This window comes from Polypterus senegalus, chromosome 2, assembly GCF_016835505.1.
Source record: "Polypterus senegalus isolate Bchr_013 chromosome 2, ASM1683550v1, whole genome shotgun sequence".
Taxonomy (NCBI): Eukaryota; Metazoa; Chordata; class Cladistia; order Polypteriformes; family Polypteridae; genus Polypterus; species Polypterus senegalus.
In genome coordinates, this window is record NC_053155.1 from 320,556,943 (window position 1) to 320,572,182 (window position 15,240).

Genomic DNA, 15,240 nt, shown 5'->3' on the forward strand with positions numbered 1-15,240 from the left:
GCAAACCAGACAATCTCTCTATCTGCACAGACAACAGAACGGCAAACAATACTGTATACCCACAAGCATTTGGAAATTAAACGCATTAGAAACGTGCGCTTTCTCTCTTCTTTCTTTTCCATTTAACCAGACTGGGCCACAGCAACGCATGGCCGGTTACAGCTAATATGAAATAAATATTCTACTTAAATAAGTAAACCAAACTAATATACAGTGTAGGTCTACATTAGGAAATGTTAACAATTCCAGAAAACACTGAAATAATTCAAACACCAAATGAATTGGCCATCAGTTGAACGCTCTTTAAATCCTCTGCAGTGAAACCTTGATTCAATTTCACAAACCCAATCAAACAAATGGCATTTTAAGAACAGACAGTTAAATTAAATTGAACTTATTTAACATATACAGTAATTCCGCACACTTTCACATGTAACAAGTGGGGCGTCTGCTGAGATGCCGCCAAACCAAAGTGGGGCGCTCTGATTGGTCAAATGCCAGCTCAGCTGAGACCAATCACAAAGACTCGTGCATTCAATGTGTGCGACTCCATTCTCAAAGAGAAGCCCCCCTGTGACGGTGCAGGTTGGCTCCTGTTTGGCAGCCTCTTGAACTGTAACTGAGATGAGCCGGGCCGATGAGGACACACATTGTAGACAGTTCAGTGTTCAAAAGTCTTCCTTTATAATCTATAAATGTCTGTGAATGTGTGGAGGTTAAAAACAACCCCATAAATAATCCATTAAAAAACGAGGCTAATGTCCTTTGGTGGAAAACTTCTCTAAAATCGCAGCCCCAACACGTCCTTTTAAAATTTAGATCTCGTCTGCTCTCCCCAAACGGGGTCTTACAAACAACAGAAGAGATGCCCACCGACTGACGCTGCCATCCTTCTCTAGGTAGGTCCCTACTGCTCCATGGCTCCCAGTTGGGCGCCCCATCTGAAGCTCTTCTTACCGAGGCTTGGATCCCTGCAGCCATCCGTGGCCCAGACAGGACTCCCCACCCAAGCCTCACTGACTGCCGCTGCCTTCCCAGACGTGCGCAGATCCAGCCACGTGTCACTCCCCATGCCACCAAAGTGCTCTGTGCGGATGACTCTCTTCAGCCTCGCGTTCTCCCAAGGGCTCTCCTCCTGGCTGCCCGCATTCTCTCCCGTCTTTTTAACTTCCATTCTTTCTTTCCTTCCATTTTCTTCCCTTCCTCTTCTGCCATGCCGGCTCCCTCTTATATGCCCCCGTTGGCCCAGCATATCAGTTGCGACCTGCGGAAAGCCAGTGGACCTTCATGTGTAGCTGCACTGCGCCTCAAAGACCCCAGCAACCTACTGAGCACAACCGAGATCACGCCAGCTGTTTAATTCTTTATTTAAAAGCGGACCCCATGCTGCTTAGCCGCAGACCCAACACAACCAAAGACAACGGCTTTCCTGTTCATCAGCATTAAAGAAAAATCTTCATGAACTGAACACCATCAGTCAAATAAAATCTCAGGTGATTCTTTCTGTTTTAATAGAACAGAACATTGACTGTCCACACCAGAAGGAGACGAGGACGAGGAGGAGGAGGAGGAGGAGGAGAGGCGAGGCGAGCCGGGAGCAGAAAAACTGTGGAAACTGAAGTGGTGAGCGTTGACCTAACTTGATATGAGGTAACATGGAGGTCGATGACTGCAGGCTTTGTGTTTCTTCTTGTGTCTGATGTAGTTTCACCGAATCGACCTCCACACTGTAGCGCTGCCACATTTCTCTCTATTATAATAAAAAAAATCTTTGTGAGAGAGACAAGATGGGATTTTCTCAGACACTTTATTGTCCCACGAAACGAGACGTTGCGCCAAGAAATTTAACGATGCCTGGGGTTAGGATAGACGACAAAGTAGAACGTCGTAAAGATTTCAAAAATGTTGGTGTGGAACAAATAACGAGAAAATGGAAGTATGAAAATTCGAATGATAGTTAAGATCGCATTAGCGCAAACAGACGGAAATTATTAATCGGTGAAATAACAGAACAGCGAAAAGAGATTGAATAGATTGTTTGGATCTAAACTTTAAGTCGGAGACTTGAAGATCGTCTAATTCGTGTCACCATCAGGGAAAAGTAGTGTTTGCTCCCAATGAAGAGGCGTATCCGTGAGAATTAAAAGATTTGTTGTTTGGTGAAAGTGAAATCCACATACAGGAGCGGCAGAGACGTTGCTGGCATGTAATGTGGGCAGGGGGATGATGAGCCAAGCAAGCAGGGGGCAAACCCCCCTAGTAATAAAAAAAAAAAAGAAAGTCTTGTGCTTTCTGCTGTCTGTCTGGTTGGCTTGTGTGGCCACAAAGATTAGGAAGAGTCGGGTGATTGACAGCAGCACCCCTGGAGGCGGGACAGCCTTTTTTTTCCTTGTCTCTCTCTCTCTCTCTCTCTCTCTATCTCTCTAAATTGCGGTGTCTAATGGAGGAATGCTCCAATGTCCTTTGAGTGGCTTAGCCACAAGATAGTGGGCACCCAGCACCAGTCACCAGGGCTTGGCAAGCGAAGTGAGCAGGGGGCAGAGTCTCCTAGTTAATTTATATATATATATATATATATATATATATATATATATATATATATATATATATATATATATATATATATATATATTTTGATTAATTGATATTGAAGTTTTGTCAAATTACTTTAATATGACAGTTAATCAGCATTAGTCAAGTTGTTAGCGTGTCGAAGGTTTGAAACCAATGTACACAAACTGATATTTTTTTTTTAATTTTATCAATTTTTCATCATTTTATGCACAGCATGACATTATGGGACAGAGTAGTGGAAGCTCAGTGAAGAAGTGCGGTGATGATTAGTGAGCAGCAGGATGGTTTCATGCCAAGAAAGAGCACCACAGATGAGATGTTTGCTCTGAGGATGTTGATGGAGAAGTTTAGAGAAGAACAGAAGGAGTTGCATTGTATCTTTGTGGACCTGGAGAAAGCATATCACAAGGTGACTGAGAGGAGCTGTGGTATTGGATGAGGAAGTCGGGAGTGTCAGAGAAGTACATGAGAGTTGTACATGATATGTGCGAGTGAAGTGTGACTGTGGTGAGGTCTGCGATAGGAGTGACAGAGGTGGGATTACATCAGGGATCTGCTCTGAGCCTTTTCTTATTGGCTGTGGTGATGGACAGGCTGACAGACAAGATTAGACAGGAGTCCTCATGGACTGTGATGTTTGCTGATGACATTATGATGTGTAGCCATAGTAGTGAGCAGGTTGAGGAGACCCTGTAGAGATGGAGATATGAGAGGAGAGGAATGAAGGTCAGTAGGGCCACCAAGACAGAATACATGTGTGTGAATGAGAGGGAGGTCAGCGGAATGGTGAGGATGAGGGAGTAGAGTTGGTGAAGGTGGAGGAGTTTAAATACTTGGGATCAACAGTACAGAGTGATGGGGATTGTGGAAGAGAAGTGAAGAAGAGAGAGCAGGCAGAGTGGAGTGGGTGGAGAAGAGTGTCAGGAATGATTTGTGACAGACGGGTATCAGCAAGAGTGACAGGGAAGGTCTACAGGATGGTAGTGAGACCAGCTGTGTTGTATGGGCTGGTGACGGTGGCACAGGAGACAGAGCTGGAGGTGGCAGAGTTAAAGATGCTAAGATTTGCATTGGGTGTGACGAGGATGGACAGGATTAGAAATGAGGACATTAGAGGGGCAATTCCGGTTGGGACAGTTGGGAGACCAATTCAGAGAGGAGAGAGATCGGTTTGGATATGTGGAGAGGAGAGATGCTGGGTATACTGGGAGAAGGACGTTAAGAATGGAGCTGCCAGGGAAGAGGAGAAGAGGAAGGACTAAGAGAAGGTTTATGGATGTGCTGAGAGAGGACATGCAGGGGATGGGGGTGACAGAGTGAGATGACGAGGACAGTAGATGATGATCTGCTGTAGTGACCACTAACGAGAGCAGCCAGAAGAAGAAGAAATACACATTTGACAAAATACACTTTTCTGTGATCTGGTGATTAAAATGCATAGACTTTCATATGACGTGTTATTTTCTTTCCATAGTTAAGCTGGTTAGAAATTTCAGTTTAGCAAATCAGCATTTTAAATGAACTAAATGTAATACAGTAATTTTATGGGTGCCCAACAACTTTATTTTTAGTCACACGTGACCAACAAAATCTTTGTACAAGAAAAAAAAAATATTTTCAGAGAGTGATGATGTTGGCCTGTCCTTTTATCAGCCGCCTTACGGTGAGCAAGATGAGCGGCAGCAGTCGGCCCGTTTCAGTTTGGCACAGAAGTCGCGTAAAACAAATTAAAATGAAATGGCTGATGATGAGGGTCCTGCTCTTCTTCCAAATGGAGTGGCTGTGCACCGTCAGTGTCCTGTGTGTCTGTGTTCATAACTCGGATAAAGTAGCGTATCAGTTTGGGGAGCGCTTAGTGAGAATCTTGGAACTAGTCAGTGGCATTTATTTATTTATTTATTTTTTATTTTTGGAAAGGCATGAAAAAATGGAAGAAATGGCAACAACATCGAGAAGCCATTTTGAAAAATGATGATCCTTCCATTGAAGACTCTCTTACTCATCGTCATCATGAAGTTGTCTTATGTCGGTGAGTTCAGCTGCATTTTTTTCCATTTGATTACTTTCTGTGGTTTCAAAATCCATCATTTTAACATTGTCGTCGTCATCATCATCATCACTGGTTCAATGGTCGGTTCCCAGGTTGCCCCCCCCATTCCTTTTCCTCCACTCTCCACAGTCCAGGACCATTTGAGCTGAGACCCAATCTTCTCCCATCTCCATCAAGGACGGCGTCTTCCCTTCATCTCTCCGCACTCGGCCAGCTGGGAGTCAAACTGGCACACTTTGCCCTTGTAACCCCTTGAAGTCAATGATTGCATTTCTGATGAGCACCCGCATTGGTGCCACTCGCTCATTCAGACGTTTGAATTTGTTTACTTCTTGCAATTGTGGCAAAGTAGCAAGTTAAAAAACGCGAGAATGGTGTCAGATTTGGGTGCGTTTTAGGGATTGGGTTCACCACGACGAAGAGTTTTTGATTTACTTCATCAAAGACACACCAGTATCTTGTTTTATTTTTATTATTAAATTTCCATTAAAGCAATCTTTGCTTCCATGTGGGAGACGGGCGTCGTCCCAACTGAATGGAAAACAGGACTTGTAGTCCCTTTCTGGAAAGTGAAGGGTCATCGCCTGGATTGCAGCAACTACAGGGGGATAACACGGCTCTCGGTGCCTGGTAAGGTCCTCGCTAGGGTCGTCCTCGATAGGATCCGTGATTACTTGCTCACCTACCAGCGACCGGAACAGTTTGGTTTTACGCCTACCATGAGCCTCATCCTGGCACTGAGGGTCTCGTGGATGGCAAACGTGAGTTTCTTTGTAGCTTTTGTCAATTATTGTAAAGTGTTTGACTCCGTTGATTGCGCTACCCTGTGGGACATCCTGAGGGTTTGCAGGATCCTCTCAAGTTTGCTGGATATCCGGGCCGGCCTGTCCACTGGTACTGTGAGATGCTGTGCAGAGTGGAGGCGGACCCTCTGTGTTTTTTTCCAGTTTAATACAGTGGTGTGTTTTGCTCCTACTCTGTTCAATGCTTGCATGGACTGGGTGTTGGGCAGGGTTGTGGGGTCCAGCGGCCGGGGGGGCATCTGTTGGTGAAGAAAGATTCACGGATCTTGACTTGGCTGACGATGCTGTGATCTTCACAGAGTCAATGGAGGCTCTGATCGGGGGTCTCGAGAGACTGAGTGAGGGGTCTGAGTGTCTGGGCTTGTGATGGTCCTGATAAAAACCAACATGAGGCCCTTAATGACCTCCTGGGAACGGCCGTCAGCAGTGTGTCTGTCTGTGGAGAGAGTGTCGACCTCATCATCGAGAGGTTTACTTACCTCGGCGGTGACATTCATGTGACTCTTCATATGAAGTCAGTAGACGGATTGGGAGAGCACGGGGGTCATGAGGTCGCTGGAAAGGGATGTGTGGCGCTCCAGATATCTGTAAAAGGACGAAGGTCCAAGAGTCCTGGTGCCCTGTTTGCGAGACATGGACGCTATCCAGTGACCTGAGATGAAGATTGGACTCCTTCATGTGTGTCTCTTTGGAGAATCCTTGGGTACCAGTGGTTTGACTTTGTGTTGCTCATACAAGACAATACAATTTATTTTTTGTGAAGCCCAAAATCACACGAGATTGTGGGCTTTAACAGGCCTTGCCTCTTGACAGCCTCCCAGCCTCGACTCTCTAAGAAGACCAGAAAAACTCCCAAAAAAAAACCCTTGTAGGGAAAAAAAAATGGAAGAAACCTTAGGAAAGGCAGTTCAGAGAGAGACCCCTTTCCAGGTAGGTTGGGCATGTGGTGGGTATCATGGAGTCCCAAATGAGGCCCATCACCTGCATTGTGAGGGGGCATCAGTCATGGCACTACAGCCATGTGGTATGATTTCCCCGAGGGTGACCTGGCTCACAGGACCCCAATGGCTGGACTGGGTCAAGGGGATGCCCACATAACACCTGACTGCCGCAGACAGAGGGTCTTTTCTGGAGGGTGGGACGGGACTGCATATCTGCCCTTTTGCCAACCAGAATCCCAAGCTGTTTTGTCGGGTGGTGGGTGTGGCAACGCGCTGTACCTGACGTGACCTGATTAATATTTTGATGTGTGTGATTTGCTCGGACCACCACACCAGTCTTTGTGCTGTCAGCCCTGGTGCACCACTCTACGGCTGTTTGAAATGCTCAGACTGCCTACTGGGGGTCTGTCTGTCGACAGGCGCTGCTCTCAGACGTGTAAATGTTCTAAATTTATAAAATATCCAAGCTGCGGTGCCCGTTCTCACACTAAATCAGGAAGAGCAAAGCAGCCGTAATTCAAGTTGTGCAGAATGTTTCTCTTTTTCGGATCCGTTGCCCAAGCCAGATGTTAAGGGTGGACACACGTCAAAGTGAATTTCCAATATTAAAGCAAATGAATTCTTAATCAACTCAAAGTAACGAGAGCTATTTGAATAAAGTTTGGATGACTAAAGAATTTAAATGCACAGCAGCAATGCTGACTCTGTAATCGATTAGTTTATTCAAGCCATTGGTGCCACCGAATTAAATTTGGACCAACGTCTCACGTTTTCTTTTTCCAGCACTTGCCGTTCTTCCAGCCCCGGTGAAGGTGTCCATTGACTCCCGAAATTTAGAGCACATCCTGCGGTGGAAACCTGGAAGAAACACCCCGGAGAGAACGCAGTACCGAGTTCAGTGGTCCAAGTAGGTCCATCCCGTGGTAACAAACGGTTTGAAATGAAGGCTCAAGTGTGTCGTGAGTGTCTCCTGGCCATTTTATAGTTTCTTGCTCAGGTTGTACCAAGGAGGGCACTGGAGCAGAATGTTGTGCAATGCCTTTATGTCCTCGGTGTTGATGTGGACATTCTGGGGTGGGTCTGCTCTAGAGCGCCCCCTACAATACTGTAATGTCTTCCCTTTGGGACGTTCAACTACCTATATATCAGCTGGCTCCCCTTTGGCACTGCCCTTATGTGGGACTTTAGTTTCTTGGGGACAGTGCCAACGTGACGGGCAGTCCAAGGCCTTTTTTTTTTATTCCTTTTTGGATTGGCACGTCTGCTTACTTTTTCTCCTTTTCCACCCCTTAAAGTTTTGATAAATGGTGGTCTGTCGAGTCCTGCAGCAGGATTACTGAGCCCACAGTGTGCAATCTAACGGAGACCTTCAGCGACATTTACATGTACTACAAGGCCCGGGTTCAAGCTTACAGGAAGAACAACACCAGGTCCTCCTGGACAGTGACCAGCAGCGACTTCCAGCCCTTTGCTAAAAGTGAGTGAGTGCGCCTCCTAGTGGTAATTCTGGTCTGGTCAGGTGTCACCTCACCACTCTGGTGACTCAGTGATCTGTGGGGATAGGTGAGGAAAAGGTACAAGAGAAGGGTCAAAGGTTATAAAGGGGGAGCCAGGAGAACAAAAGATTTAAAATGGAGCTGAGAGAAAGAGACCAACTCTTTTATAGTGCCTTTACATTCCAGCACAGGGTGGCCATACGCTTGTTTTCATATCCCTGCCATGTGAGCACAGAGGAGGTGGCAGACTAGCAGTGACAGGCTGGAGTTGGCAGCCTGGTGGGAGACACAAAATAGACATAATGACATAAAAAAAAAGGCAGACGGCAAGAATGAATGGATTTACAGGCAACATCACAAATAAAGTAATGACGTTCATAGAGAGGACGGCGTATTTAAAAGCAGGACTGGCAAAAGGATATTTAGCAGAAACTGAGAGAAGGAAAAGGGACGTCGGCTGCTTCATAACCCCGACAGCCGCTGTGAAGAGACACGGAGCTGGAAAAGGGGATTTGACTGTGCGACTGCCTCCCCATTGACGGACTGCGTAGGAAACCACAAATTAGAGAAGTGCGGAGAGAAACTCCAGAATTTAAGGAGTGTGGCACAGTCTGTCATTATGAGCAGTCGCGAGGTCCACCGAGCACATGTGAGCAACAGGCCTGTCCTTTAACAAGCCAGGGGACTAATAAAGAGTTAAAAAAAACAATAATCTGCAAAGGAAGGACGGACGGCAAAAGGGGTATAAAGACGAATAACTCCAAAGTGAATCATAGGGCGTATGAGAACTTGAGGGCCACCGTTAACAAGGATATCGGGGAGACTGAAAGAGAGAGGAATCGAGCAGATAAGACCACCCTACGACAGTCTTTAAATAGTAAGAGAACAGTCAAGGAGCATCAGAGAGAGTAAAGGGGGATTAAAAGATACAGACAGGAAAATAATGGACACTCTAAACTCACATCTGTCTGAGGTCTTCACAAGTGAGGAAGTGGATAACCTCAGAGCAGTAACAGGGACTACTAAGGAGGTACTGAGGGATTTGGAAATTAAAGAGGGAGAAGAGCTGCTCAGATTAAATAAGATGAAATCAAACAAATCACCAGGCCCAGATCAGATGTATCCTCATGTTCTTAAGGAGGCCAGTGAGTACAGATATAAACCACTGACACATATTTATAGGAAGTCACTGAGCACTGGAGAGATTCCAAAGGACTGGAAAATGGCAAATATCATCCCATTATATAAAAAGGGTGACCGGCAGATCAGAGCAACTATAGGCCAGTAAGCTTAACGGGCATCACAGGAAAATGAATGGAAGGAATTATTAAGGATAAGATTGAGCAACAATTGGCAAGGACAGGACAGTCAGCGTGGGGTCAGACGAGGGAGGTCGTGTTTTACTAACATGTTGGAATTCTATGAGGAGGCAACAAAAGGATACGATCAAAGTGGAGCAGATGAGATTATTGATCTGGACTTTCAGAAAGCATTTGATGAGGTGCCACATGAGAGGGTGGGCATCAAGTTAAAAGAAGTGGCAGTTCAGGGTGTAGTGTGAGGAACCTCATCAGAATTGGGAGATTTTAAGAGTGGTGACCAGCAGGGGTCAGTGTTGGGCCCACTGCTATTTTAATATATAAATGATTTAGTTCTACTCTCTTATATATAAAATAATTTAGTACCCATTAAATTATTTCAGAAGGACTTGGGCAGATTTGTGGACGATGAAGTTTAATTTCAGTAAATGTAAAGAATTGCACATAGGAAGTAAAAATGTAAGTAAGAATGTCAGGTTATATAGCGCCTTGACGTGTGGAGTACAAGTCACAGGAGGATCTGCTCAGGCTTTATAACTCACTGGTGAGGCTTCATCTGGAGTCCTCTGTGCAGTTTGGGTCTCCATAAAGACATAGCAGCACTAGAGAAGGTCGAGCGACGAGGCTGATTATGGGGGGCTACAGGGGATGAGTGATGAGGGAAGATTAAAAGAGCTGAGCCTTTAGAGTTCAAACAAAAGAAGATTAAGAGGTGACGTGACTGAAGTGTTTAAAATGATGAAGGGAGTTAGTCCAGTGGATCAAGACGGTGACTTTTTAAAACGAGTTCATCAAGAACACCAGGGGGACACAGTCAGAACCTTAAGTGGAAATTCCACACAAACATCAGGAAGTTTTTCTTCACACTGAGCACCACAGACACTTAAAATAAGAGACCAAGTAGTGTGGCAGGCAGGAGGACTTTAGGGGCCTTCAAATCTCGACTTGATGCTGTTTGGGGGGAATGAAGTGGAGAGGAACGGCAGGGTGTGTCGGGCTGAATGGCCTGTCCTCGTCCAGACTGTTCTAATGTCCTACACTTGAAGGAATAAGTTTGTCACTTCCTGACTTCGTATGAGAGAAAGTGAAAAGGCACCCAGCAGTCTGTCCTCCCCCTCCTATGCCACTTATCAGTTTTCTTTGTTGGTCTTTTCTCTCCACCTGTCACTTCTGTCACTTGACCTGGTGAATCTATTGGCATATACAGCCAGCATCTACCCTTCTGTAATGTAGTGCCTTTCATTTCCATCTACTGAAATCCTGACAGATTCTCTTTGGGTCGTCCTTCGCCTTATCTGCTGTATTCCTCCCTAACTGTTGTTCAGTCTCCCTAATGCCCTTCTTAATGGTCGCCCTCATGTGCCCTACGGTTCACTTTGGTGGTATTCGTCTTGTATGCCTTAGTCGTCTGTTTTTTCCTTTGCAGCTTCTTTTTTAACTCTTTATTAACCCACGTCCATCTTTGATGCGTTTCTTTCTTTCCCTGATTTGACCCTCAAGTGGCAGGCTCAGTTGCCATATTGCAGTCTCCCCTCCTTACACACACACACACACAGACCCCCCAAAGTGTGTAACGTCTGCAGAGGTCATTTTCATTGTGGACGTAGCACTCCCCCTAGTGGCTGTGATGTAAGGTTTCTTTCCAGGGTCCTTACTGCTCAGGTGAAGTCTCCCTTCCATGGCCCACGTCCCCCATTGTCTGTTCCAGATTTCCTGAGTGGAGCTGCCTGACCTGAAAACTTCTGTCTTCCTCACCAAATAAGTCGCTGAACTCTCTCCATTATATAATCCCATCTCTTATGTAGTGCCCGCCATTCACTCGGTCCATCAGATCCTCCTGTTGTAGGTTTCAAGGGTCCTTGTTGTTCCTTACACGTGCTAATCGGCGTACAAACATGTCACCGATTTCTGCTGTCGTCATTATGGAGTGCAGCTACCGGACCCCAAACCTCTGGTCCTCGGTACCTGGAAATGCACAGATTGTCATTTGATGCCCACCAGTTATGCCAGTCCAGTGGCTTGTCCAGGATGTTGGTGCTTACATTTCAGGAATATCAAATGAAGCCGTGTGCCCCCTGGTGGCTGAGGTGTTACACTGTCCCCTACAAGGTGGCACGTCCAGCTCAGGCACCACTGCTGCCATGATTGTGTCACGGCTTACATGGGGGTGTGTTGTGTTTTCCCCCTTTGTTTCTTTTCTCTGCTAATTTTTCCTTTGTGTTTTTATTATTCTGTAGCTTGGGTTCCTTCTGTTCATTTCATTGTCTTGTCAATTATGTTAAGGTTACCAGTGAGACCCCTTAACAGGTAGCAGCCCTCAGGTGTGGTGGGCAGTTTCTTTTATCTGTGCACATCTGTAACCCCCAGTGAAAACAAAGACAGCTTGGGGGGGTCACACCGCTCCACCTCTGTAGCCCCCATTGTGGCCCAAAGGGTCTGATTCTTTTATTTATAGCACAGGTATAAAGTTCCCCAATTTTTCTGCATATTCCTTATCTGACACTAAACCTGCAATGTTGCAGCCATCCTGGGCCCACCTGAAGTGACTCTGAGCAGCCATGAAGACCACCTCATCGTAGACATGAGGCCACCCAGCGCCATTGAAAACATGTATCCTGTCATCACCTATAAGATAACCGTCAACGAGAGCAGCAAAGACGAGGTGATTACTGGGGGACGTGGATATGGGGGGGCGCTCATGATGGAGGGGGGGCAGCCCTGGTGCCAGTCGGTGGGAGCCACCTGAAGTGTTTGAAGCTGGAGATCAGCTGGCTGAAGAGGAGTTTGAATCTGCCTCCTTTATTTATTTGAGTATATAGCGCCTTTAGCATAGGTCTGTTTATCATGGTGGCTCTTCTGTCTCACCTTTCACATCTGACACTCTTATGTCACACCTCTCACAGTTAACTCTCCATTATATAGTGCCTTTCATATGTGTCTCTATCTGTTATATAGCACCTTTCACATGGATCTACCCATCATAAAGTGCCATTCACATGTTTCTATTTGTTACAGAGCATCTGTCATATCAATCTCGCTTTTTAAATTGTGTTTTTTATTTAATAGTGCCTTGAGGCTCCCTCAATTTCTTTCTTTCTTTTTCTGTTTTCCGGAAGTCATCTGAAGTTTTCTTTTTCTCCTCAATAGGTGATGTTCTGGTTCAGTTAAACTCTCCCTGTTGAGGACCTGTGGGCCTTGTGAATGGCTGGCATGCTGTCCAGGGTTGGTCCCCGTGTTGTGTGTAATGTGGATGGGCACCACGACCCGAACGCGAACGGATTAAACGGCTTTGATGATGGATTTGTGAATTTCTGCACCTGAGTAGTCTTTTGGTTGTTTTAATATTTCTTTTTTTTCTTCCCTTTAAGGTGGCCACACATGAAACGACACAAAATCGCTACATTATGACAAATTTAACCCCTGGCAAAACCTACTGCATCATGGTGCGCATGTCTGTCAATTCCAACAGTAACGCGGTGCCCTCCCGATGGCAGTGCCAGTCCTCCAGCTCACCAGATGTCTTTAACGGTATGCCATCTCCTTTATCGATCCTTCATTTTCTCTCTTTATAGACGTCTGTGCCAGTGACGTGTGGTGAGGTTCATGGCTGGTGACTCCTTCAGAGTGACATTTACAAATCTGTGAACCCCAAAGAGTCGCTTATTGACTACTCAGTTGGCACATTGACCGCTGGTTGTGTTTCATATCTCATCTCATTCTTTAAACACAAACAGGTAAGGCACATATTTGGCTAAGAAAGAGCAGAGAGAGCGCATTTGATCCTCACCCTCCACGTGTTCTCAATTTGCTGTTGCGATTCCACAATTCAAACTCCTTCAATACAAATAAAAGTATAGAGCGGTGGACAAAAAAACAGCAGATCTCAAGTTTGACCGCAATTCTGACGCTTTAATCAATTTTAATACGGACTGTCCAACAAAATAACAGGAAAAACAAAAGAATATTTTAGTTAAGGTCAAAAACTTTTGAAATATTAAATTGTTGTTTTCTTAGTCTGATCCCATTTGTTGTGTTTTTTTTTTTTTTTTTTTATATAAAATTGAAAACTGTTTATGGTCTTACCTTTATTTGTAAAAGAAGTCCACGCGCCTACCCTTCTCCATGAAAATCTCCATCACTTTCTTGTAAATGTCCTCCTTATTTTCCTTTAATTTTAAAAGTCTTAATCTTCCATTTTGGCCGCAGTGCACTTGACTTTCTGAGGTCTTCACAAGTGAGCAAGTGGATAACCTCGGAGCGGTGGAGCAGGTTTAAAAATATAATGCAGGACAGATACAGACCTAAATTTGGAATAAATAGGAAACTAAAAAAACTCCACGATGGATTAATAAAGATTTAAAAAAGAAGTTGCAAAGGAAAAAACTGACAAATAAGGCATATAAGACTAATGACTGCAAAGAGAATCGTAATGCGTATGAGAACATGAGGGCAACCATTAAGAAGGATATCAGGGAGGCTAAAAGACAGTTGGAGAGGAATAGCAGATAAGGCGAAAGAAGACCCCAAGAGATTCTTTCAGTATTTTAGTAGTAAAAGAACAGTTAAGGAGGAGGTCAAGTTCATCAGGAATAGTAAAAGGGGAATTAAAAGATACAGACAGTGAAATAGCAGATGCCCTAAACTTACATTTTTCTGAGGTGTTCACAAGTGGATAACCTCAGAGCAGTAACAGGGACTACTAAGGAGGTACTGAGGGATTTGGAAATTGTAGAGAGAGAAGAGCTGCTGAGATTAAATAAGATGAAATCAAACAAATCACCAGGCCCAGATAATATTTATCCTCGTGTTCTTAAGGAGGCTAGTGAGTACAGATATAAACCCTTGACACATATTTTAGGAAGTCACTGTGCACTGGAGAGATTCAGAAGGACTGGAAAATGGCAAATATCATCCCATTATATAAAAAGGGTGACAGGGCAGATCAGAGCAACTATAGGCCAGTAAGCTTAACGGGCATCACAGGAAAATGAATGGAAGGAATTATTAAGGATAAGATTGAGCAACACATGGCAAGGACAGGACAGTCAGCATGGGTCAGAAGAGGGAGGTGGTGTTTTACTAACATGTTGGAATTCTATGAGGAGGCAACAAAAGGATACGATCAAAGTGGAGCAGATGATATTATTTATCTGGACTTTCAGAAAGCATTTGATAAGGTGCCACATGAGAGGTTGGGCATCAAGTTAAAAGAAGTGGGAGTTCAGGGTGATGTTTTTAGATGGGTGCAGAATTGGCTCAAATGCAGGAAGTGTGAGGAACCTCATCAGAACTGGCCGATATTAAGAGTGGTGACCAGCAGGGGGCAGTGCTAGGTCCGCTGCTATGTTTAATATCTATAAATGATTTAGATAGGAATATAAGTAACAAGCTGGTTAAGTTTGCAGATGATACCAAGATAGGTGGATTAGCAGATAATTTGGAATCCGTTATATCATCACAGAAGGACTTGGATAGCATACAGGCTTGGGCAGATGAAATTTAATGTCAGTAAATGTAAAGAATTACACATAGGAAGTAAAAATGTCCGGTCTGAATACACAATGGGGGTCTGAACATTGAGAGTCCACTTTATGAGAAGAGTTAGGAGTCTTAGTGGACTCTAAGCTATCAACTTCAGACAGTGTTCAGAAGCCATTAAGAAGGCTAACAGAATGTCAGGTTATATAGCACCTTGATGTGTGGAGTACAAGTCACAGGAGGTTCTGCTCAGCTTTATAATGCACTGGTGAGGCCTCATCTGGAGTCCTGTGTGCAGTTTGGGTCTCCAGGCTACAAAAAGGACATAACAGCACTAGAGAAGGTCCAGAGAAGAGCGACTAGTCTTATTCCAGGACTACAGGGTTGAATTATGAGGAAAGATTAAAAGAGCTGAGCCTTTACAGTTTAAACAAAAGAAGATTAAGAGGAGACCTGATTGAAGTGTTTAACATTATGAAGGGAATTAGTACAGTGGATCAAGACTGTATTTTAAAATGAGCTCATCAAGAACACGGGGACACAGTTGGAAACTTATTAAATTTCGCACAAACATTAGGA

General features: G+C 44.7%; 1 protein-coding gene across 2 annotated transcripts in view; it reads left to right on the forward strand.

The window, feature by feature from the left end:
- Positions 1 to 15,240, forward strand: part of LOC120524095 (interferon alpha/beta receptor 2-like) — a 40,215-nt gene that overhangs the window by 11,024 nt on the left and 13,951 nt on the right. The window contains exons 2-7 of one of the 2 annotated variants that reach the window (XM_039745962.1): positions 1,516 to 1,623; positions 4,492 to 4,603; positions 7,152 to 7,275; positions 7,664 to 7,845; positions 11,706 to 11,845; positions 12,552 to 12,711. In XM_039745962.1, coding sequence (XP_039601896.1) covers positions 4,543 to 4,603; positions 7,152 to 7,275; positions 7,664 to 7,845; positions 11,706 to 11,845; positions 12,552 to 12,711 — 667 coding nt within the window. In that variant the 5' untranslated portion in view covers positions 1,516 to 1,623; positions 4,492 to 4,542. The remainder of the gene's footprint in view (positions 1 to 1,515; positions 1,624 to 4,491; positions 4,604 to 7,151; positions 7,276 to 7,663; positions 7,846 to 11,705; positions 11,846 to 12,551; positions 12,712 to 15,240) is intronic. The other variant, XM_039745963.1, reaches the window with a different exon arrangement.